The following is a 26,221-nucleotide window of genomic DNA, read 5'->3' on the forward strand; positions in this document are numbered from 1 at the left end:
GAGGAGTGAGAAGATGTGAGAGGAACAACTCTGCAGACACCAAGGTCAGTGAAGAAGGAGGGGGAGGAGGTGCTCCAGGTGCCAGAGCAGAGATTCCCCTGCAGCCCATGGTGAAGACCATGGTGAGGCAGGCTGTCCCCCTGCAGCCCATGGAGGTTAATGGTGGAGCAGATATCCACCTGCAGCCCGTGGAGGACCCCACACCGGAGCAGGCGGATGCCCGAAGGATGCTGTGACCCCGTGGGAAGGCCGCGCTGGAGCAGGCTCCTGGCAGGACCAGCGGACCCGTGGCCCGTGGAGAGAGGAGCCCACGCTGGAGCAGGTTTGCTGGCAGGACTTGTGACCCCATGGGGGACCCACACTGGAGCAGTCTGTTCCTGAAGGACTGCACCCTGTGGAAGGGACCCACGCTGGAGCAGTTTGTGAAGAACTGCAGCCCGTGGGAAGGACTCACATTGGAGAAGTTTATGGAGGACTGTCTCCCGTGGGAGGGACCCCACGCTGGAGCCGGGGAGGAGTATGAGGAGTCCTCCCCCCGAGGAGGAAGGAGCGGCAGAGACAACATGTGATGAACTGACTGCAACCCCCATTCCCCGTCCCTCTGTGCCGCTCGGGGGAGAGAATTCGGGAGTAAAGTTAAGCCCAGGAAGAAGGGAGGGGTGGGGGGAAGGTGTTTTTAAGATTTGGTTTTATTTCTCATTACTCTATTCTGATTTGACTAGTAATAAATTAAATTAATTTTTTCCCCAAGTCAAGTCTGTTTTGCCCGTGACGGTAATTGGTGAGTGATCTCCCTGTCCTTATCTTGACCCATGAGCCTTTCGTTGTATTTTCTCTTCCCTGTCCAGTTGAGGAGGGGAGTGATAGAGCGGCTTTGGTGGGCACCTGGCATCCAGCCAGGGTCAACCCACCACAACATCCTTTGTTTGATCTTATTAGATGACAATCAGATGAGTCTCATACAAACAATACAGTAATATTGGTCACAGTTTATACATAGACTTTTATATGAATAAACGCTTTAATAAATACATGCCTATTTAATAACTCTTTAGTAGAGCCTTTGGGAGTTCTTATAATCATACCTTATAGTCATCTGTCATATTGACTCTACTCCACTTTTTTCCATGGGTGTATGAATTACTTGCTCATTCACCCTTTGCTCAATTAATATACTCTTTTTTTTCTATTCATTTGCACCCCAGTGCCCTGGAAAATTCTTCTACCACAAGTTCTTCCTTTTAGTTTATTTACTCCTTAAATACACCATTTTATATTTTGTGCTACAATATTTCCTTCTGCTGTTTAATTCAGATGTCAAGGTCTCACAGTTTCAACTGTATGATATCCTCAGGCTCTAGTGTCTCAATATCACAGGTATTACTAACTCTGTGGCATCAGCAGACTCCTACTTTTAGGTCAGCTTCACTAGGTGCATTAAATAAGCAGATCAGTTCCAAGGCATCCTGTTGCAGAGCTCCTCCCTGGATAACTCCATCCACTCCAGCATGTTCCCTGTCTGCCCAGTCTGTTTTCCCCCTCTCAGCCAATGTTCTGCCCACCCTAGAATACTTGGCTCATAACCATTTTTCCAGTTTAGCCAAATACTTCTCATTCAGTGCCAAACCTGAAGCTTTACTAAATGCCTATATACATTAACATTTTATTGCCTTAAAAGCTATTCCTCTCATAAAACCCACAAGATAAATATCAAATCCTTTTACTAAATCCTACTTTATTCTCCTTTCGCTACATTTATTTGCTTTTTCTATGCCCTTATCTATTCCCTCCATAATGTATTTTAAAGTCTTGTCTACTACTGAGATCAGCCAAGTCAGCCAGTAAAGTTTGAATCCTTTCATTTTCTGCTAAAAAGCACATAAATGGTAGTACATTTGCTATTGCTCAGTACTGAAGTATCCCATAGTCCTAATACTTTTAATGCAAAAAAAGATCTTGCTTTTTGACATGTAACCATAAAGGGGACAAACTTATCTCATGAAAGTAAGAAATCTAAAGAAGTATAAGACAGACTTCTAAGTTCTCCAGAAGGAACATGAGATCCCTCTACTAGTATTGGACATGCAAGTTTGTTTCTCTTTTGTAGTAATAATTACAATTCTGGTCTGTCATCACAAGCTGAATGCTGCCCCCATTGAAATCGATGGTGAAATAGCTTAATAAGACGAGAGTAACATTAAAGACTAGATCTGCTGCAGTTAGGTGCTTCACTGAAATCAAAGGGAGTTGCTTACAGACCTAGATACCTCTGCGAATTAATATACATATAAAAAAAAAAAGCCCATTTTACCACTCATTAGAAGTTTTGCAATTTACATAAGGAAAAAAAAAAAAATCATCTGCCACAGTTCAAGGAAAAGTGTCAAATTCTAATGATCAAGGCAAGCCAGGGACCACAAACACGGGGGCTGAATGACCCAACACCATTTGCCTTTGTTCTGAAGGTGAAGGACCACAATTACTCTGCAGGGTCACCTTGACTTGCCATGCCTGGTCTCCACCGCCCTCAGTAACACAACAAAAAATACTAATCATGGGGACAGAGCATTGTTCATTGCAATGCTCATGATCTCACTGAAGGTTCAGCAGGTTTTCAGCATTGCATATGCCAAAGTACTGCTGCTGAGGCGGGCAAGGGTAGAAAGGAGCCACGTGGCCTTGACTGATGAATGTAAAACATACCCTGTTCTGTTGCAGACAATCCATGCTGTCACTGCACAATGCCAGACCATTTCTGCAATATTCTGGTTTTTGGTTTGGGTTTTTTTAATTATTATTTAAATGAATATAAGCAAGTCCAGATGCAAATTAAGATCAAATGAAGCAGACATTTAATAGTGAGATGCATCTTTGCTGCTATAACAACTTGAAGAATTGATAGCATTAAAAATGTTTCTGAAATAATCCCTTGGTCTTGATTTTATTTCATTTTTTTAAAGCATTCTGGACTCAATTTCTTCACTGCCTCTCTCTTCCCTACCATACTATGCATTACATAACTGAATTCTCCTCTTCTGCAGGATCAAGTTTGACATATCATGACTTGATAGGATAAAAAGAAAATAAAAATATTTACCCAGTCCTTTGACAAACTTCATAAGGCACATAATATAACTGGTGGCAGCATTGGCAAAGACCTGGATGCTGTCTGTGTTTAGAAACGCTTCAAAGACATCAAACACCGGAGCCTGGCGTTTCCCTGTGGAAACAACAAGATAAGAACTCTTCCCCATCCCCCATAAAGGTGATTTTCCAACAGTTTTTCAACAATTTAACTGAATCTGTAGAATCTCTTCTGTTCTGGGCAGAGACAGAAATGATCTTAGAAGTAAAACCTTCTCTTGCTCCTGAGGCAACTCGTGTAGCCCTTCATAGGAAGTAATACAGACTCCATCCTTTGCCTTATCTATGAAAAATATCAGCTTATGCCTGCACAAATGGTAAGAGCAGGTTTGAGCTCTTGAACTCAGCTCAGTAGCTAACACTTCTGTTTGGTGAAGGTTTCTGATTTAGTTCTTGATAACTGCCAAGATGACAGCAGTCACACGGAAAACTATTCAGACTATACTGTAACAAAATAGCCTTGCTTTTCCTAAGTAGATTATCAGTCTTCAAAAGCTGTATACACTTCCATTTTGCCATTGATCATAACAGATCTGAAAGACAAAATTTAGGAGGAAAACCACATCCCTTACATGTGACTTGTAACATTTAAAAATACCTTCTAATGGGGCAAAAGAACAGATTAAAGTGATTTTCCCATATTACCCAGTTTCCATACAAGCAAAGATCTCTGGGGCGATGCAGAATCATTCTTACAGCAAACATGGTTTGTAATATGGCTAGCAATTTAAAGCCTTGTGATTAAGTGCCTGTACAAGCACTTGCCTAGATTATCGCACTAAGTTACCCTGATGTATGAGAGCAATAGGTTTCACATAGTAAGAAAGACAGTCCACATGAGACATGGTGGTTGTATACAGTATGCTTTCCTTTCTCCAGCAGGACAGTGACAAGGGCCCAGCCAAGCTCAGTACTCCTGCACTACTGTTTTGCTCAAAAATATTCAAGTAGGTTTGAAGCACTTCTTTCTCATTCTACTCATCTGCCAGAATCTAGAGGATAAAAGTCAGAACAATACCTCTGCTTTCCCTCCCACCCCAGCTAATAAACCAGATACTTCAGTACAGTCCTGGAGTATTGCAGTGCCACTGCTAAGTGCCACTGTTCAGGTAGGGCATTTAAATATATTGAGTTAGTTATTGTGTCCCCAAGGAATAAGACAGGGAAACAAAAGCACAAATGAAACAGTCAGTGCAGTAAGTCCTTACCCATAGAGTATTCTCCTACAAGGTACTCTTTAACCTCTGACTTGCTGCTGCTGTGCACTGTTTCCAGGGCACTGAACAGGGGTCTCCATCCTGACTGGATCTGGGTAGAACACATTTCCACCAACTCTCCTATAGAGGTGACCACCTGCAGACAGTGTAGGAGAGGTTAAAAGAATAAAACCAAAATCCAGAACTGATACATAGATGGACCTTCAGAAGGAATGAGGATGGCTTTAAACACATTCCTAGATTTCACTATGTCAGTCTAGTCTAATTTATTATTGGGGTTTTTTTTAGATAATAGAAAAGTTTATTTAATTGCTTTAAGCAGTGTACTGTCTCTGTGCTCTACCACAATGCTGGCTTAGGTAGGCAGAGCCCTCCTGATTCCTTGAAGATGATTAAGGGGCACCATTTGAAGGGAATTTGGGAAACTCTCAAGTGGACCAAGTGCACTCTGGAGACCATTCTTCTTACAGGCATAGTAGGCCAGATACAGACACCCTGATCAGGGCTGACTTGCCTGGTCTTGGACATCCTCATCACACAGCTCTAGCTGCATGATACGCTCAAAGGGGCGGAAAAGCGCCTCATTAAAATGAAAATGAGAAGGCTCATTCCAGTCCGTCAGCACTTCAGTGAGGATGTCATGGATGAAGGAGACAGCCTTCCGAGACACGTGTCTCTCCTTATGACAGGCAGCCTGCAGGGAAAGGAGGAGTATTAGAGTTTGTCCAAGAAAAAGATTTGCTTTCAGTGAGACACTTTTAAGGGAGGTAAGCACGTCATGTCGCTGAACCCTAAAAATGGCTTCACCACTAATGTGACTAGGGACCCCACTGCAATGAAAATGGGAGAGTACTGCCATGGAAACAGATGACTGAGACTCTGAGCTGCTTGGAGTCCCACAGATGCATGAAGGTTTGCTGACAATTCAAAAAGCACAGAGCTAGAAATAAATAAATTAAATAATAAAACCCACAGAACAGAACTTGTGTGAAATGTTGTCTTTTGTTTCTACCATGTGACCATTTTTCCCTTCAAAAAGGTAGTTTCTGCATCTGTTCACCATACCTATCTATGCATGACCAAATGTCACTTTTTATTTGGCTATTTATGGAACTTAAAGTAAGAAGGTTCTTATTACTTTTGGAAGAGCTATTAAAAAATTAAACACCAGTGAATCTGGATATAAAGTTACTGTTTTGATCAACTATGCAGGTTATGCTAAATTCTGTCCTTTCCCTGATGTTGCTCCTTCCCAGTAATGCCCTCATCTGCACTGAAGTCAACCAAAAAGACTGACCAGCCCTGCATTCTGAAAACATGGAAGGTACTTGAGTTTAAACTGGCTTGGGATCTTAAAAGACTTAAAAGTGTTCAAAACATGAAAAGTTTTTAAAGTGGTCTCAGGCTGGCATCCAAAGGCAAGTGAGACACTAGTTTTCAAGATAAAGGGCTGTTAAAGCATACAACAAAACTATTCTCTGCTATTTCTACTTCACTTAGAGGGATTCCACTGAGATTCCCCAATGTCTGAACTCTTGCTGTAAGACAGTCCACACATTTTCTTGAGTCAATGAAATTAAGCGCTATGGTAATTTACTGAACAGCTCATCTTAAAACTCCAGAAAGCGTGCTCCCAATAGACCTGGGCAGATGACACCACATACCCCATCAACAGAAAGAAAGGAAGTACTGCACCTTTATTCATACCAATGATACAAATCAAAAAGCTCTGAGAAGTCAAGACACCAGCATTTCACCAGGTAAGACTGAAAGTTTGGCTGAGGAAAGGTAATTTATTATGACTGAAATTCATTATGTGGCTGCTACTGACGTGCCACTGACCAGGGTTCACAAGGAAGAAGAAGGAAAGGGAAAAATGTCACCATCTTCCCAGCTGAGCTGGCTTTATGTGGGAAAAGAAAGCCTGCATCCTTTTATGGGAAGACTTGCAAGGATGCAGACCTTGACTGGTAAAACAGGTAGATGACAGAGTTACTTCTAACCTCTTAGGGTGGTTTCAGTTTTTTCACCACAGACACACAGGAAGTATCATACTGCAAAAATCCAACACACTGTCCCTGGATCTGTCCATTTCAGTTATTTAAAAGTGCGCTCCTCAGTGGCAGTATCACAATATATGACACAATATATACAATACTCCAACAGGAACGTAACCAGATTTGACAATATTGAGGGTTGATACACATTTTAAGAGCTATCAAGCCTTCTTCAGCTTTTTCAGCTTTGCCATCTCTTGCACACATTCCCATTTTCTCCCAAACTCCTACCTCTACAAGGTGAGGTGCCACCAGGCTCCAGCAGCGCATGAGGTGGAGCAACGGGCGAGATTTACTCCTTACAATTCTGAGCATGGCATCACCAAGTCGGAACAAGTGAAGTGCACTTCTCCTGTCCTGGGTAGATTTTACTTCACCTACAAGAAAGTATAAGAAAATAAATGGAAGCTAAGCAACAGCAGCTCCTCCATCTCTAGATGTCTACATTAGAATTTAAATCAGGTTAGAAATTACTAGTATTAAGTCAGGGAGTGTGGGGGAGTGGGGCAGGGAGGGTGGTGGAGAAAAAAAAAGAAAAAAAAGAAAAAAAAAATCAGTGTAAAACACAGCCTATGCCTGTGTAGGTAAAAGAACAGGAGATGGACCCAAGTTTTAAGAACAACTTATTAAACGCACTTTATTTTGATTTAAGTGATCATTTTTTTCGCAAACGTTTTAAAGACAAAGGCTTAGAACGGTAGTGCAGAAAAGTTAAGCAAGGAGTTAAATAGTTGATACGAAGACCCAAAATAGTAGTTGCAAAAACCTTTGGTGACATCTACAGGAAAGAATATAAACTGCAATTTATTTAGTTTTGGTTAGTCCTTTTGTATTTCTTATCAAGCAAAGGACATGAAGCAGAGAATGTGAGAAAATACTTTTCTGTTTCCCAGCCAGTAATATTCGTTATTTCCTATTGAAAGGGATTAATCTTCCGTTGGTCTTACAACATTTGGAAAGACACTTCATTCTCTCATTTAAAATATGCTGGTGCTTTTATCTCTAATGAAAGACCTAATCAGGGGGCACACCACTTTTAATATATTAAAAAAATGCAATTGCTCTATCCTAATTTTAATTTCATTATTACTAACTACTGTTGATTGACTACCACATACATGATAAGAGGATCACTATTCATTAAAAATAAAGTGATGTTGAGGCCTGGAGACAAGCAAGAGCAAAAAACTAACAACTTGAAGTGTCACATTGAGAAAATGACAACTAGTACTTCAGGGAGAGGGGAAACTGATTAAATTGGAGACATATACCAGATAAAATCCACGTCTGCCACAGGACAGAACAAACCCCATATGACTAATCTAACTTCTAAAGGCACAGTACAAATTTAAGTGAAGTATCTTCCTTTGGGTCCAATCTTTCTGTTCTATTTGAGAAAGTGACGGAAACGGCAATTTACAGGCTTTGTACTGTAAGGTATATGCTCCACTCTGCTGGGGAAGAGCAAGCAGGACAAATCCCATTGCTTTATTTAACATTCTTCAGTTGTGTGCTTTGTTTGCTATCACCCATTTTATGAACACTTCTGAGGTTATCCCACTGTCAAATGTCTAACCTAAATCCACTGTCCTAGGTCTGTGTTCAGCTGAGTTTCCTTGCTGGATCGGGCTCCAAAATGGAGCCGTGATTAACTATGTGTGGATAATTAACACCCCCAAAGTCCAAGAACCAAATGAATGTCCTCTAAAGTGTTTCATAGCAGGTGTGGATGTGGTCCCTGTCCAAAAAAAGCACTCAACTTTTTCTAAAGACTTTGAATTGCTCCTACAGAAAGATCTTATTAGATTAAATACTGTGTTTTATTTACACCTTGAAATTTCAATTGGAAAAATTAAAACTGTAAGAATACAAAGCAAGTCCTGTAAGCAGTCCAGTTGTATATGAAACACAGAACTCTGTGAGGCATCTTCAGGCAATTTACCTGGCATTGCTAGGGAGTAATCAACTGTATCTGTGACTGAATGGAAAAGCTGGGCCTGAGAAGCCTTCTTGAGCTGGTAAAGGAAGCCTGCCAATGCCATCAAGTTTAACTTGTCAGCAGCATCTTCAAAGAGCCTGTTAGTAAAAGAACAGAATCTAATTGAAAAATTCATGAGATGCAGACTTAAATGTGTATGTAAGAGGAAAACCCTTATCTGTACATGGCTGCTATGTGTTGCCTTTGGTGACACATTGGCTTATTGACGCCTTTTTCATTTATACAGTGCTACAGAAAGACTTTGATCCAGAAGCTTTATTAATTGGAGGGTGGAAAGTAGGGTGCTGCAGGACCAACCAGAACCCTTCCAAGATTCAACTGCGGTACTAAAACAAAAAGTCACTTTTTCAAGGAGTTGATGCTTCCCCATTACTCTATCTTAATGCTATAAGCAGTTCATGAACCAGTAATCAAAAAAACCAGCGAGAACATGCCCAGTCCTCACAACATAGATCATCATAGCTTCACTGACCTTAGAGTCACACCAGTTTGCTCCATCTGAAGTTACAGCCCCTTACATGAAAAACAAATTCAAGTCTTAGACCTAAAGTTGCTGTACTTGAATTGCTATTTTGGAGTATAGACAAGAGTTGCTATTTTCAGCTGCAATGAGCTCTTAAGATTTAAGAGTTAAAATCTGTACCCTTAAACCAGTTAACATGCTTACATAGGACGTGGGTTCCACAGAGATTACAGTGAAATTTCCCATGGTGCAGCCACAAGTTGACACAAATATGATTTTCTGACATTGCTTTTCATGAAAAACTTTCTATAGTCCTAGGAAACTGGAGATTGAGTCCTAATAACGTCCGCACTGAAGTAAAAGTGCAGAAATCAAATGTGCACTGTTAAAATTACAGTACTGCTATTCTCTAATCCTCAGAACCAAGATGTATTGTGAGCTTCCTAAATAAAAGGTACTTTCCATGCACAGAGTCAAACTCCTACAAGCAGTGTCAGCATGCATTACTTTTTCCTCTGAATTTACAACTAACACCCTCCTATGGGCAGAGATCAAGAATGTAAAAAGTCAGCTGGAGAAAAAAGGGTTATTAGAAGCATGCAAACCCAGGAAATTTCCAACTCTAGCCTGCGCTTCCAAAAGAATAGCAGAAATAGCAAAAAAGTCTGCGACATATCAGTCTGCAGACCGTATTGTAGGGACATTCTAGTCATTCTGTGACCATGCTTGGTGGCCTCCTCCAGACACGCTGGGGCAGGCTGACAAGCTGTCCACACAGTCCTGACAGAAGCAGCTGCTTTCTGACACTGGCCTTGTCACTCAGTCCCTTCCTGTCAGGACACCCACTTATTTTGTCTGCTTTAATGAACACAACAGATTAATTTACATGCAAGCAATAAATCCACCACTCTCAGGATGCATTTGATTTACTTGGCATATTCACTGTTGTGCACAGACATACTCAGCCCAGTACCTGCAGGGCAGGTACTGCAGAGATGCAGAAAACCAGGTCTTTTAGGAACTGCTGGTTGTGATGCACACGCAGCTCTCTTGTGAAACAGCTGAAGCAAGTGGCTGCAATGGACAAAGATCAGGCCCCACTGCACCATGTAAAGGTCCATTTTGGTCCTGTTTTGGGAACAAGGATTCTGGCTCCTGAAAGTGCTGCTTTTACCTGTCAGCTTGCGTGGAGAGCGTGAGAACAGCCTTGGCAGCGCTGGTCCCACACAGCAGGCTGCCTCCACGGAAGTCAAAAGCTCTGCCCTTACTGCTCTCCTTGATGAGTTCCTGGATAGAAACCGGCTGAATGACAGGATTGCTGCTGAGGGTGGTCTCCTGCTCAGGGGTCAGTGCCTGGGGAGAGTCCCCAGGCTCAGAGTCTGGGTGCAGCCCTCCAGGTGCCTGCTGTGACTGGGTGATGGTAAGGGAGGGCTGGGAAGCACCATCACTGAAGTGGGTGTGCTCCAGCGTGCTGATGTACTCACACACCCTGAAAACAAACAGGAGAAGCAAAAGATGAATAAAACCCCCAAAACAACAACTCCTCCCCCCACTAATCACCAGGCTCACTGAAGAAATGCTTGGGTCTGTACTCCAGAGGTGAGTCAGAAGGATAGTGCAAGTACAGCTCTTGGCTGCATCACAGCCCCATCACTGTGAGAAGCCACCTTACATTGAAACCCGTTGCCAATTCGCAGGCACTGATTTCTACATCTGAACCAGACATGATGCACAGGACATTTTCCTCAAACCATAAACAGACTATCTCTAACTCTCAGACTACACATAGATAACCTGTCTTCTTACAACCTGTGGCCTCCCGGGTACCTAGATAGCAAATAGTTTAGTGGAGGTGCCTGAAAAGCCCATTTAGGTTCCTGGGTCTGCCACAGTCTTCTGGTAACTTTGAAGTTTCTAAGCATTGATTTTGTCTCTGAATAGTGGTGGAAAACAGCACCGTCTTTTCTCTTACAGATACTGGCAGTTAATTCACTCTGACACTGTTTATACAGAACACTCCCAGAACATGTAAAGTCCTTTTTCTCAGTCCGTTAATTTCAGGCAACATGGTATAAACTCTGTTTCTTTTGGGAAAGCTGGTGAGTACCTGAACACATGAGGCCAACAGTCCTGATTGTGGCTTCCCATCTCCAGGCCCACATTAAGGACTGCATCCATACACAAAACATGAGCAGTGTGCAGGCAGACTCCCTGCACTTTCCCCATCTGCTCCAGTTTCTGCTCCACTTTCTGTTTCACTGCAGCATGATAAATAGAAAAAAAATTAGCTTCTCCAGCTTTTAAACAAACACTGGTTTGTATATAGGGTGACAGCAAAGGTATACAGTCTGAAAGCAATAAAAGAATGTGGATTTTAGACAAAAAACAAATCAGAGAAACTCATTTCTTCCTAAGAAACATAAGACAGTTTTAAAATTAAAATCCCTTTTGACTGATCTTATATGCATGAAAAAAATCAGTGCCAGATTGACACCCTCCACCCCCAAATTCACATCTTGTTGCCCACAGAACAGATGCAGATTGCCAGTGATATTACATGTTTGTCTTCGGAGCTGGCTGGCTGGATTTTTATTTATTTTTACCAAAATCTCCTTTGCTACAGAAAAAACGAAGAGTTTGTGGATTTCACATCTATTTCCATACAAAAGTTTCACTAAAGAGCTTTTGTTAATGGGTACCCATGTCAAAGCAAAACTAATCCTGATCTGAACTACAAGCATTTGGACCTCATTCTTTTTCCTGAGAATCTCTGAAAAGCTTAGTTTTCATGCTGCATTTGAATGGAAACAAATTTTGAAGCTTTGCAAGCTTTCAGAGCATAGATCTGTTGGCCTCTGACCACCGCTACTGCCTCCTCTTTGCTTCAGCGTGGCCTGGCCAACTCGCTTCAGTCATATCTAGCAGAGTGGTCAAAAGCTAGTTTGTGCTCAGGCCTATTCAGTTTTGTTTTCTCTACCGAGACACCAAATTTAAGTGCCAAGCATGGTCATTTGTGCAACACTGTGTTTTGTTACAGGCTTCTTGCCATTAGAAAGCAGATGTCATCAGACACGTTTTATGTGCTTCTCCAAACAGCCAATGGAGACAACAATTGACTTTACTGGCTTCCACTGGGTTTGAAGTAGTGGTATAGAGATGCAGAACTTTTTGCATGTTATAAATATATCATTTTTTAATTCCAGCTTCATTTAACATGATTCAGAAACAGTTTTAAATATCTGATGATGACAAAAGACAACCAAGGATGTATACACAAGACAGGGAGAGGGACGCAATCTCAGCTTACATTACCACTCAACACATTAAAAAACCCCTATTGTTTCTCTGAAGCCCTCTGGTTGTACTAGTATCACAAAGCTTAAAAAGTGCACTTTTCAAAAATGCTATTGGCTTATCTGTTGTTCCACTGATTTCAGTTCCATATAAAATATAATTAGTGTGACATAATGTTAAGAACCTAGGACAGCAGGACATGTACTGAAGCCTCTAGACGTACATCCCATATGCCTACAAGTGAGTGGTGCACAGTAGTGGCATTCCCCTCTGTCCTTCTATGTGTAGCAAAGTACTTTCCAGTTGCATCTTTGCAGGCAATATAAGGTAGGTAATTTAATCACATAGTTACCTTGAGCTATAGTATCACTGGGTTCTTGGATTTCTTTTTCCTCTTTCTCTTCTTGGACGCAGGAGGCAGCAGCCATTTGGGCAAGAGCAGATGCACAGTTAGCAGCAACTCCTGTAAAGCAACAACACAATTACTGTTTAACCAGCATTTCCTCACCGATCCCATGCAATCACAACAACAGGTTGTGTCAAGGAAAGTTGGCTGGATATGTCTATGCTGTAGGGCAGGTGTGCTCTATGGGGAGTTCTACAGTCCAGGTTTCTATCCAAGACTGGTATAGGGTGCTGCTTTTCTCTCTCCCAAATTCCTTCAAGGAAAGCTACCATCCTATTTTATGAGTCTGCCATGGCATCCCACATGCAGCAGTACCTAGAGCACAGCTCAGCCGGGCTGCCCTCCTCAGTCCATCCAGGCTCACGCAGATGGAGTCCTTCTCCTTTTGGTTCTGCTCCTTGGCTCCTTCTGCTCCCAAGATGAAGGCCAGCCCCTTGGAGCTGCCTGCCATGCGGCCAGTCAGTGGTGTGGACAAAGTGTCAATCAAGTTCTTCCAACAGCCAATTAAAAGGTATCGGGCAAAAGCAACTCCTGGAGTGAGAAATGCATTACTACTACTACTGGAAAATGACACAACAGCAGCTTTATCATCAGTGGTAAAAACCCAAGTCATATTTGTCCTCTGCAGGCTAGACTACCAATTCATGTGTAGGATGTACTGACATACTTCCCTCAACCCTTAAATTGTTGTTCTAAAACACAATTTATCTGAATATGTTTATGGTATATAACAACCCACTGCGGGTAGATACACTTGAGCTTATAATACAGTATTAATACCTGCAACAACAGAATCATCTGTCTTCCGGTTTTGGGAAAGAGGAGATTGAGCTGAAGCAGATGCCATCAATTGGCCACCAATTGCACTGCTTCCCAAGCCATCGATGTCTGCCAGAACATTAAAAACCAACAGATTACTATTCGACACACAGATGGTATAAGGAAAGCATCTCCTACTGGCTCTTTGTTCAAATAAGTACTAGCGCTCCTGACTTCTTAGGTATGCTTTTTAGTTGCTTTTTTCTGCAGCCTTCTGAGGCCTTGGCATAAACATGAGCTGCGGCATCATATCCTTTGCCCAGTATAACCAACGTTTTCTTGAAGAGGGGAAATATCCCACTCTCAAAAGCCACCCCCCCTGAAGTTACACAGTCAACAGAACTCTCAGCAAAGATTTCATGGTATTTCTTACAGTTCAGAACTTCCCACACCCTTAAATCTCCACATTTCTTAGTATAACCTTTCAAATCTCGCTAAATCCTGTATCTAGATATTCCCAGACCTCAGTCTGGGTCCTCAAGATGCACTGGGATCCTATGTCCTAAATGCGATTTTTAGTAGACCTATATAGGTTCAATCTCAACAAAATAAATACAACCCTTTCTCCAACACAACAAAAGACCAGCTTCTCACAGAGAGTTTAATGTTAGGGATGTCAGGTTGATTTCCTTTCTCGCAGCCCCTGTCCATCTGTCTCTTCTCCACATACTTCATGGCTATTGTTTTTCCAAAGTGTTTCTTTCAGCTTCCCAGCTCAACAGCTAAAAGCAACACTGAGCTCAATACAATCAGCAAAAAACTTTCAGAGCAGTGCCCTTTGATTACCAGTTAATGGCTCAGGTGAAGCCAGTGTTCTCCCTGCATACATTGTTTTAATTACCTCTTTCTAATAATACAGTATACACATTCAAGCAGACAGTGCATTTTATATCAATACAATATCATAGACATCCTGCTGCCTTTCAGCTGATACAAGTTGATTTTTTCCCTCAAATGAAGCTAAGGATTGTTTTTAAGCATTTGTTAGAGGTGCTCCAGGTTTTCAGCTTCTCTCTAGCGCCATTTGGCATATCCCTGGCATAGCACAAATCTGAACCACGGGGAGCCCAATCTGTGGAAGGCTTCCAGGATCAGACACCACTATTTATATTTGTACTGCACCACAGGCACACTGAAATGGCTTTGCTATGACATCAAGAAAACAGCAGCCTTACCGCTTATCATTAACAGGTACCAAGTCTACCAGAACTGAAGCTGACAGAATTAAGAGATGTTTTGGTTCAGTGAACAAACCTACTCTCCCTGTCTCCCAGGGACAGTCTGTTTTTAAATCCATGCTTCAAAAGCTTTCCATCTGATCCAAACCAAACACTTAAGTACCTTCCACAGTTAAGTCCGATTCCTTCTTTATTGGTAATTTCGTGAAACACCGCGTGTTGCATGATGACATGCTGTTCTGTATGTAATGTAACGAAGCAGCATGTTATTGTAGCTTGTTTTAGATGCATGTTTGGAAGTTAGCCTTGCCACCATAACATAGTACTGACCAGTCAGCATGGTGATAAGTGGAAGGCTGTGCTCTTCAGGGCTTCCCCAGTATCCAGCTTCCCCCAGCATATTCCTTTCTAGTACCTGGTGGTACAGTTCTTCAACCCAGGCTTGGGAATATACCATCAACACTCCACTGGACTGGACCTGCTTCATGAATTCCTTCTGTAGAGAACCATAAAAGCCAGATGTAAGACAACAATAAGCCCTACAGCATGAGCCTCAGCCCCTAGATCTACTCCTGAGCGTAAGGGAATGCAGGAGTAGAAATGGACATATGCAAAAATAAGAATTAACCAAGGATCGCAATGCGTCTTCATAGAGGAGAATGACATGAACAAGGAGCTTTCCCTTCTGTTATTGCAGTTCATGCAAGACACAAGTCATAATGACAGTTCTTGCACAGTGACAATGGGACATGCTGATCTCCCACTGTTTCTACAAGGTAGGGGTAGGATCTCAATTCCAATAAAAAGTTGTGGCACCTAATGCTGTCTGTCCAGCAATCAGGCCCTTCTGCATTGAACAGTCACCACAGATGAACTGGGGTCCAATTAAATATCTGAACTATTTTCAACAATACTTCGGTCATGCTCCGGCCTGTTGTGCACAGTGCTGCCCCTAGAGAAGGTTCTGAGTCACAGATTTGCTCTTGCAGCTGCTGAAGAACATACCAGAACTGATGACGCTGTTAAAACCCACTTGTTTTTGAGGTCTTCTAGAATATAAGTTCTCTTACATGGGAAGCTCAGCAATAATGGTACATTTTGACAGAATTTTCTTGCTTTCCATTTTTTTGTTCTATGTGTCACTGATTTTTTTATTTTTAGGAAAACTCTGTAATTACTTCTCTTGGGCAACTTAGTTGAAAAACACAGATTTGTGTTTTATAACTCCTGCAGCCTTCAAAACAACTTTTAAAAAGCCCAAGAAGCTAAGGAATCCCAGGTGCCACAAAAATAATCAGTTCATATTACTAAAACCTCATTATTTTTCACTCTAACTTCTCATGTCTTCATCTGCGTAAATGCAAATCAAGTATTAAGCAAGAAATTTGTCATTATGCTCAAAAGTAGTTGCAAGATGAAGGTATGTCCCTTGATAACGTGCACAAACAATACTTGCTGTATCACATGATGCTAATGAAGATCTGTTCTAAGATAGAGTATCATCAAAATGACTGCTACTCTAATGATAATCAGTAAGCAGCATTCATTCCCCCCCAAATTACAGAGAAGCTGTGTAATTCAGATGCATGACATTTATCATGCAAGATTCATAAGCAGCTTGGAGAACACTTCATTTGCAATTATTATTTCTCCACTTAGCAAGCAGCCTGGAGGCTTTAGGTGTGGGCTGCTTTATGTGAAAGGAAGCAAAACAAACTTTCTTTTTTTAACAGTTTTCCCATATTCCCCAACTCACCAGCAACACAGGGGCTTGGGCAGGCTTCTTCCTGTAGTAATCTGAGTTGGCCAATTTTAGGTTGAGCAGCAGAGTGTAATGTGAGACCATGTAGAGACTGTCTGCATTCATCAGAGTCTGGAAGCTGAAATGTAGGTTTCCCTCAAATCCTGGTGAGTGCATCATACCTAACAAAAACACCATGTGAGCTCTCACATTTTACACAGATTTTGCCTGAAAAAAAAAAAAATCAGAAACTAACCCTAGCATTTCAGCAGCAACAGATTGCTAGAATAGTTAATGAATCATCAGTAGAAATTACTCTACTAAATGTACTAGAATAGGGAATAGAAAAATAAGTAGTCCATCTAGAACACAGTGCTGCAAGGCAAACTGAACACTCCAGTCACAGTCCAGCAAAGCAACACGCTAAATTCAAAACACACAAGGAGCACCAGCATTCATTGGGATGACTGCCAGGTACAAAGCAAAGGGCAGGATACATCTGCAATGCTAACTGGAAAGGTGAGGTGGGAAGGTGCAGAGGGAAAGCCTGTGTACTTAACTGAGCATACATTGCACCAAATGGTGCTAATGAGGGTGACAGCCCTTTTAGCCCCTCAGTAAATCTGTCCTGGCTAAATGAGTTGTTGGATGGGGACTGGAGTGCTCGGCACCTTGAAGGATCAGGCTGTAATCATCATTCTCTCCATGGCCTAGAGGTATGTGGACAAATATTTGGGGCCAAGCCGGCTGGAACTCATTACAACTCCAAGCCCTGTTTAGTTCATCCAAGACCTGCTTTCTAGATAGCTGAGCACTTGTAGCTCTGTCAGACCCATAAGCCACCTGTAAGCGCTCAGTACTCCTGAAAACACTATTTGTATGAAACGACAGCCTACAACCATGCCCAGTGGCACAATCCCTTCTTCCCAGGTAGGATGGATGGCACATACGTTTCTCTCTGAGTTAGCTGACCTACTGGTAGAAAAACATAAATCAAGTATGAGCAATACCTAATTGAATCCCCATGATCTGTAGTTTGAGCCATGAAAAAAACCAGAAATATTAGACCCCCCCCACATGACCCACAATATTTCATGGTTTTCACATCAACTGTGAAATCCATTCATATAATCTCAATTAGGGAAGATTAAGGAGTAAGTTTTATCCTAGAGGAACGTTTGAAATGAAACAAAAAAACAGCTTTCAAGGTTAGTTACATGATGAAGCAAAGCTGTGTCATTTGTTAACTTCTGCAGTGGTTTACTGTGAATATACTCCTCCCACCATAAAGCTCATACCTCTTCTTAGACAAAATACAACAAACCATTAACATTTAAAAAAAAAAAAATCCACACACAGAAAAGAAGCAAATGTTTTTCTTGCCTCGTGAGGGTTTGAAAGCTCTGTGCTGCTGCCTTCTCGGACTTTCCACTGTCGTCACTTTGGGGGCGTGGATAAGGTGAGTAACTGTTTGAGGGCGGATTTAGAAAGAGAATAACTGTTCCAGGGTGGGTCTAAAAAATGAATAGCTGTTCAAGGGAGCAACCTTTGTGGAAGAGGGGTGATAGGGCTGGCCACAAACCATACCCACATGGGTTGGTGTGTGCTTGGGGTAGATTTCTCATGGTGAATATTAACAGAGAATCTTTACCTAGTACCAAAACTGCAACCACGTGCTTGAAAGTAGCCTGTGAGTAGCTCCAGTGACTCCTTCATCATTGAAGGCAAAGATGCATCTTAACACTTAGTTGGATGGAGGATCATGATATTGATGTAGCTAGAATATATTGATTTGATGCCTTACCTCTCTTGAACATGTACCTTGGGGACTAGAATCTGCTAGAGTAATAAAAACCTCAAGGCAGAGAGGGATGTAAAAGAAAAAAAACCCTCACTTTATTTTGCATTAAAATATTTTAAAAATTGTGCAACCTCCTATACAAGACTACAATTAAAAAGGAAGGTGTATAACTGCACATAAAAGCGGCTACTACATAGTGGGTACGTATTTGAGCACCCAAAAGTGTTTGGGAAAAATATGGTCCCTAATTTCCTCTAAAATATGGGAAAATAAACAACTGCATTTGAGAGATGCTGAGATCTCAAAAACAGATTAGCTGATGTGTAAATTTGCGATGATGCTTACCAACATAAAAACCTTGCCGCTAAAAGCTATGGAATCAAAACTGAAAAGAAGCGCTAAAAACGTTTGCAATGATTATTCACACAATGGCACACAATTTTTAGAATTAATACCTTGACACTGCAGTTCATGAGAATAGTTATGTCCGAATTAAGAGAATACTGATCATCAACTTTAATTATAAAAATCTGCCAGCTATAATAAACAACGAGGTTAGCACACTGTCTTAATAGAGCCAACAGTTCATTTAAATTGGCCAGGTAAAAGGAGGTCCTGAAAAAATGCAAACAATGTTTTGTGCAAGTCAAGATAATGTTGAGAATTTTTAGATAATTTGGTATTTTTTAAAATAGACATCACACTCCAGTGTCACTAAGGAATTTTTTGGCATTGGTTTTATCTAGCAACAAGGAGGAACTTTCTGAGGAAAGATGAAAACTGTAGATTAGGAAGGCTTTTAGCCAACTGACTTCCAAATATTAATTTCACTATAACTCTGCCTAGCTGACTTCACTTTTTCCATGCTTATACTCCCATGCCAGTGCCTCAAATTCCTACCTCCTTGCATTGCTTTTCAATCCTATGAAAACATAATAATATTACAATAGTATTTAAGGACCTACCGTGTAGGAAAGACTACTAAACTGTAGCTAATTTTTTCCCTCAAAGTGTAAGAAAAACTGAAAAATGAAACAAAGCAGTTAAATAAGGTCTCTCAGAAACACAAAAATACTGCTTCTGTACTGGCTGGTCTCAGAACTGCACCTGTCTCTTTTCTCAACTCAAATCTTAACCAATACTCAATTTTCCTAATGTATTCTTCAGAAATTATACATGAATAGATGTTGTACATACAATGAATAGGACCAGTTCCTCTAACTTCATCACCTAATTTGTGCCTTGAATTGTTGGTGCTAATGAAGGAGTCCTGAAGTAAGGACTCAAATGTTGCCTATAGAAGCAGATCAGACTGGTATCTCGGAAGCTCTCCAGGGGGAGTTCCTACTCCCAGATATATGTTTCAACTTCAGTAAGTCTCTCTCTCTCCAGGTCTTCAAACTCACACCTCTCACCTACACAAGTCCTCTCCTCAGGAGGACTGACAGACTTTTGCTTAAGACCTGAGGTACAAGTTAAGGGACTGTTTCAGCTGGACTGAGTCTCATTCCAGGTGTCCAACTGAAACATGAACGGCACAGATCTTGTGAGAGCATAATTACAACTCTGTAACAGCCACAGCTCTATGAAAACACCAGGCTACCTCTTCCAAGCTATTTTAAAACAGTATCTTGCTACTATATTTTTCCATGATTCCCTACTGAGTGGCATCTTCTAAGATTACTTCACCAAATCAGACTGGAAACATGGTGTACATTTTTAAGTGCAGATTTAGACATCAAGGTGGCTTTCTTACGAAAGTGAAAGGTCTTTCTCAACTGAACAGTCTAAGTCCTCGACTAGGTCCTCTTTTTAAGAGAGCTGTACAAACCAGAAATTATGGACTTAATGCAGAAATTGAGTGATATTGTTCCATCCTTCTCACTGTATTAGTCATGCTGAATGACAACAAAAGCTGCATTTAGCCTTAAAATCTAGAAGTCTGCTAGGTCTACCTCTTCCAAGACTTTAAAATGTTCTAAAGGGATCTGACAGACAAAAAGAGAAAAGAAGCAGTATGCTCATTCATGCACGAGGGAACAGGTGCACAAAAGTTTGAGCTAGAGTTCTAGTCCTGGTCTTTTGGCATAACCTCAAGAACACTCTTTTTCAGGAAAAAGAAATCCCTTGTGACAGAAAGGATGCTTTGGAGCACCTCAATTAGGAATGTAATTAATATTAATGTCCCCTTTAAGATATCTGCTTTCTGTGATATAACATGGCCAACATTTCTAAGAATGTCAGCTACCATCTTCCTGAGTTAGGGCTTATTTGGGCAGCATTTAAACAGGACATCACGAATATCAGCTTATTCACCCAGCTTCATATCTAAATTATGCTGTATGATGATGGGAGGCATCCCTTCTGACTCTGTGTGAGTTTAATGTGTGTGAGAGAGCACAAATGAATGAAGCAATGATTAGGAGAGGAGCAATAGGAAAGGCAATTGTGGTGAATTAAGTTAAAGAAACAGATAAATATATTTTAACAAATATTTCCACTTTGGCCACTGTCAGGAAAAAGAAACCTTTCTAAAAAATATACATATTTATACACATTTTAAATGTACTATCAACAGGACAAACTAGCCTTTGCATGGTGGTTTTTTGTTTGATTGACCAAGTCAAGAAGGTTCTAACCATGAAAGAATTGCAGGTATTTAATCTCTTAAAAGGTAAGATCTTTAACTACTTTTCACTTGGTCTGGGCTTTGAGCTGTGCATTTCCTGTCATGACAGACAGTAGTATTACGAAAAACAAAAGAGTGAAGAAGAAGAGAGTCGCTCCTCTTTTCTTATCCTTTCAAGAGCTTACTTCTGTGGAATTTTTATCACCTTCTTTGCAAGGCTGGCATTACTAATAGTAATGCAGTGATGTAGTAAGCTACTTAAATCTCTTCCAAAACAGGTGATGGTCCTCCCCACACCCCTTTCATGCTAAGGGGCAACCCCAGCCTCTCTTTAATGACAGCATGTGCAAATCTTCTCAACAGATCTTCACAAACCTGTGAAGAGGTATCTTACTACAGAAAATTTGATTTCTCTGTTGACTGAGGATGTAATCCAGAGCCTGTTAAGAGTCAATGGATTGACCTCCCTTTGAATCAGTGCCTGCATATTCAATTTGCTTTGCTCTAAACGAAGTGTGCTGCTGTGGAGGAATACGCTTTGTAAAGCACAAACCTCCTTATTCTGGATATGTTCTCTGAAGATGAAATCCTACAAGAGAATCTGTGTACAGTGCTATCACAGTGTACATGCTGGTTAGACAGTAAATATTTGCTTGCAAACCTGAGCAGAATGTTGAAGAGAAGCTCTGCAGTGCTCCATCCACCTCCTCTATGCTGGGAAGAGCTATAAGCCGAGGAAGAAGAGCTTCAAGGGACTGGATAAACAGCCGTGCACTGTGCTGGTCCGCTTCTTGGTTTTTCAGCAATTTCAGAGAGAGAGCAGCAGTACGTAAGGACTTGTGACCTGGACAATCCCGTGGTGTCTGCTCCTCGTCAGCCAGGGAGCAATTGTCAGAGCCTATGTCTGAGACATCTGATCTGCCCGAGTCCTTCTCTGCTGCCATGGAATACTGATCGCATGAATCAAACTCAGTCCTAGAAATGTCCTGGTCATCTACACTGAAGTTACTTTCACTGTATCTGGATCCATAGGACCGGGTCTTGCAATCAACTGATAAGAAGTTAGTTATATCTGGATAGACTATGGTGTGGCTTCTCTGAACAACATCTGGCTGGTCGATGGTTTCTGACTCTGGTTCTCTATAATGAATCTCTTTGCTTTCATGTGCAGCTGGAGATGGTAGTGAGTTTTTTTGACTTTCTGGATTATCCTCTGGAGTTGTCTGTCCCATATCCCCTTCCAAAGTGGTCTGACCAGTGTCTGTGGTAACACTAATGCTAATATCAGGACTCTTCTCATTTCCCGATTCCCAGGCAGGATTTTCTGAGGACAGGATGCGCCTCTGCCACCTAAAGTCGGCATCATTGATCTCCATGGAGTCCCTGCTCGTCTCGGTCCCATCCTTCAATTCTTCTAAGCGCCGAAGCAGCAGCTGGACCTGCTCTTCACTAAGACCCCTGCCTTGGCTCAGCTCATCTAGTGCTCCAAGCAGGGCAAAGACGCAGGACACTGAAGCGTAACATGCTTCAATACCACCTTTGATGCATGCTTCTGTCATCCCGTCCATGATACTACAATTAAAACAGAGTTTATTTAAGTGATACAACACATACAGTGAACACGTCACTATCATCCAACACCATCCCTCCACAACCAGGAAAAAAAGAAGTGCAATTATCCTGTAAGACTACTCCTGAGAAAGACAACTAGTATTAGAACAAATTATTAGGTCTCCCATGTGGCCATGGCCATTCTGTAAAGGGAGTACCAACCAGGGAAACGGTTACCGTGCATTTGTACCAGCGTGCATTTGTACCAGCATGCACAGCTTGTTTTCCCTTACAGACAAGCACTTACACTGAAAAAAAAACCTCAACACCCAACTGAAGCTAAGTTTAAAGCCATCTGTGTCCTGAAAATGATCTTATCTAGAAGATATGATCTTTATAAGAACTGAGAATCCTTCTTGCTCAATCTGACAATGTTTAGATTTTCAATTACCTCCTTTGACTTCATCTTGGAAATGTACCTCTAAATAAGCACACAGTTATTTCATTGCAAGGTTAGGGACCCAAACCCAAGAATTTCCAGCTGCAAACCAACATATCTGGGTATTTTGGCAAACTCCACAATGTAGTTATTTATGCCTTTACAAACAGGCCAGACTGACGACGAACCAGTAAGCGCTTTTACCCTTCTTCCATTTTCACAGCTTATTTAACCAGGGAGATACTCTGGTTCATAGTTGGGTATGCTTCTGAAGGTACAACTGTTTAAGTGTCCTGTGTGCACAGGTTTAAGAGAGAAGAGGCTAAAGGAGGAAACAAAACGTACAGCTTGAGAAGATCCAGGTGGGACTTCCTTTTAGAAATAGACCTCTTCCTGGATTCTGACTCAGTAGAGCAGGGCCCTGCCAAATCACAAAGCTGCCGAGGACTGCCAAGTATCTGAGAGGAAAGGAAACAGAAGTTACTAGAGGATTATCTAAGCATTATTTAAATACAATAAATGAGTCATAGTTCTATCAAGCCCTGGAACCCAAGGTAGCAGTATTGTAATTACTCACAGCAAAGGAAAACAGTACTGAAGTTATACTTACTAAAGCTACCTTTCCCCTTTTTAAAGGCAGAAAAGCAGATAGGGAAGAGCAGAATATTCAACAAGAATCACATATAGAATGTTCTCCAGTGCTTTACATTTTTGACTGAGGACGTTTCAACTGATACTGCACACAAGATAATCTTTATGCCTAAATATAGAGCAAGTATCTTGCATTACATTACATACCAAAGGGAGCCTTTCTCTTCAGTCACCCAGTTACAAAATGATAGAGTCATGCAAAGATAGGCAAAGTGATTCCTTCTGACTCAACCTGCTGGGTGGCGTCCTGTTAATGTCCACCAGGAAATACAAGGAGAAGGCTTTACAAACTGTCCCGGTTTTGGCTAGGAGAGAGTTAATTTTCTTCCTAGTAGCTGGTATAGTGCTGTGTTTTGGATTTAGTAGGAAAATAATGTTGATAACACACTGATGTTTTTAGTTGTTGCTAAGTAGTGTTTATACTAAGGCAAGGATTTTTCAGCTTCTCATGCCCAGCCAGCAAGAAGGCTGGAAGGGCACAAGAAGCTGGGAGGGGACACAGCCAGGACAGCTGACCCAAACTGGCCAAAGGGATATTCCATACCATATGACACCACGCCCAGTATATAAACCAGGGGGAGTTGGCTGGGAGGGGCGGATCGTTGCTCGGAAACTAACTGGGCATCGGTCGACAAGTGGTGAGCAATTGCATTGTGCATCACTTGTTTTGTATAGTCCAATTCTTTTAGTATTATTATTATCATTATTTTTTTTTTCTTCCTTTCTGTCCTAGTAAACTGTCTTCATCTCAACCCATGAGGGTTTTTTTTTTTTTCAGTTCTCTCCCCCATCCCACTGGGTGGGGGGAGTGAGCGAGTGGCTGTGTGATGCTTAGTTGCCGGCTGGGGTTAAACCACAACACAAACAAGCCCATATTAATAAGCAGAAAGAGGCAACAGATATGTCCTGCAGGAAACAATATTAGACTGAGCTTTTCCTAAAACTTCAATTGTCATCTTGCTATTGTTTAAAATTAGAGGAAGACAAGTGCCAGGGTGACCACCAGTTCAGACAACAACCCAGTGGGTGGCTGTGTGGTGTTAGGAGAGATCTTCAGACACAGAACAGCCTAGGTATGTACAAGCTAGAACAAAAATCCTCTAAGAGAGACCACTGTTCCTAAAAATTACTAAGTTGCCTTGTGTTTCACAACATGAGAAGCTGCACATGTGAAATGGAAGAGCCCATGCTCAAAGAAGTCTCACAATGCACCAGTTCTAGTGCTGTCAGAGGCACTAGGCAAGAGGCCAGAACGGACTGGTCTTGACATGGCCACTTAAGACATTGGCAGCTTCCTTGTGGCTATTCTAATAAAGCTCAAGGAAACTGTATTTCAAAAACCTGGCATGTAATCAAAGAATATATTCACCTTAATGCCTGGAATACTACACTGTGAGGACGAATGTCTCCTTCTAGCAAGAGCAGAGAGTGAGGAAAGATGCCAAAGAAGTTGAGAACTGGATCACTATAGTGTATCTCACCCAAAAGAGCAGTCATGACTCAGTGATTAAGATCTGCTCCATGCAGTACCACAGCACGAACACTGATGGAGATGCCATAGCAGCTTGCGTTATGGAGACAAATACAGCTATTACGACTTTGTAAAACTAAAAATATTTGTCAGAGTGGCTTTGATATAACAGCTGTGCTCAGAAAGGGCGATTTCAACATCCCTAGTGCTAAGGTATGGAATGGACTGGTATGCACGTATCAGCAACATTTACTGTTAAATAAACATTTTGCTTTACATGCCTGGATTTGCACATGTGATTATCCTACCTCTTTCATAATTTTGATGGCTTCTACTCGGTGCTGAGGTGGTGGGTAAAGCAATATCCGGTGATAGAGAGACTGCAGCACAGGCTTCATGGATTCCACTGACCCCACCAGTCGAACCAGTTCTGCTGCAATATAATATATGGTCCGTGCAACAGGCCCACTAAGGGCAGGTGCTGTGGAGGAACAACCTGAACCCCGGCCATGATCAGAGATGCCTGAGGAAGGTGAATCAGCCTCAAGGCAGATGTTACTGTGGGCAGAGGTGATAGTTTTGTCATGGATTGGATTTCCCAGGATTACTACTAGGGCTGGACACAGTTGCTTCCTGAGAAAGAGAAAAGCAGCAGATGGTAACTGGAAAAAAAATAATCTCACAGGAATGGATTGAAAATAGCCCATGGATAAATGAGATACACACTCTTGTTTTAATAATCAGTCAACAGCAGTGGTTAGATAGAATAAGAAATTACACCAGGCTTTTTTCATCTGCTAAGCATCAGCATGCTAGTACATATGGAAATACTTTTGGGTGCTTTATAAGCATGGTACTGATTTTGCAAGTTCATGTTGCTGCACAGTGCTGTCCTTTACAGGATAGCATGCCTGCCTCTTTCATTGGCTGCAACCTATCCCAAGGTAGAAATTCTAGGTTTCTACTGCTAAGTGTTTCTTCTTCAGTCCAACTTGGGAGCTTTAAAAAAACCTGACCAAACAAAAACCAATCTATGGTAACTAGAAGGCCTGATGTTCCACCACTGAACTGCACATGCATGTATTTTAGTAAGCACCCTTAGTTGTGAGCCCCTATTTTGCTGGCTTTTGAGAACATAATTAAAGCCCTCTACAGTAACTCAAAGTGTGCATTGTAACTTCTCATATGCCACTATACGCTAAAAACACCATCCTTCCTTCAACTGCCTTTCTGCATGCACACTCAAGTTGAGTGATGCCACACCAGCAGATCACTCTTCTGTGGAACCAGAGCCAAAACCAACTCAGCACTTTGCTCCATTAGCTGTTATTTCAGCTTTGCACTCACGCACTTGACGTTTC

The 26,221-nt window shown here is 41.6% G+C and overlaps 1 protein-coding gene across 1 annotated transcript in view; it reads right to left on the bottom strand.

Moving 5' to 3' along the window:
- ARFGEF3 (ARFGEF family member 3) overlaps window positions 1-26,221 on the bottom strand; it is a 99,070-nt gene that overhangs the window by 22,536 nt on the left and 50,313 nt on the right. The window contains exons 10-24 of the mRNA XM_050893480.1: window positions 25,169-25,493; window positions 23,084-23,196; window positions 21,410-22,320; window positions 16,334-16,500; window positions 14,908-15,073; window positions 13,361-13,468; window positions 12,896-13,111; window positions 12,527-12,637; window positions 10,988-11,138; window positions 10,055-10,369; window positions 8,361-8,494; window positions 6,650-6,795; window positions 4,876-5,055; window positions 4,353-4,497; window positions 3,098-3,220 (exon numbers count right to left, since the gene is read on the bottom strand). Of these exons, the coding sequence (XP_050749437.1) occupies window positions 3,098-3,220; window positions 4,353-4,497; window positions 4,876-5,055; window positions 6,650-6,795; window positions 8,361-8,494; window positions 10,055-10,369; window positions 10,988-11,138; window positions 12,527-12,637; window positions 12,896-13,111; window positions 13,361-13,468; window positions 14,908-15,073; window positions 16,334-16,500; window positions 21,410-22,320; window positions 23,084-23,196; window positions 25,169-25,493 (3,311 nt within the window). The remainder of the gene's footprint in view (window positions 1-3,097; window positions 3,221-4,352; window positions 4,498-4,875; window positions 5,056-6,649; window positions 6,796-8,360; window positions 8,495-10,054; window positions 10,370-10,987; window positions 11,139-12,526; window positions 12,638-12,895; window positions 13,112-13,360; window positions 13,469-14,907; window positions 15,074-16,333; window positions 16,501-21,409; window positions 22,321-23,083; window positions 23,197-25,168; window positions 25,494-26,221) is intronic.

The sequence above is a fragment of the Gymnogyps californianus genome, chromosome 3 (genome assembly GCF_018139145.2).
Source record: "Gymnogyps californianus isolate 813 chromosome 3, ASM1813914v2, whole genome shotgun sequence".
NCBI classification, from domain to species: domain Eukaryota; kingdom Metazoa; phylum Chordata; class Aves; order Accipitriformes; family Cathartidae; genus Gymnogyps; species Gymnogyps californianus.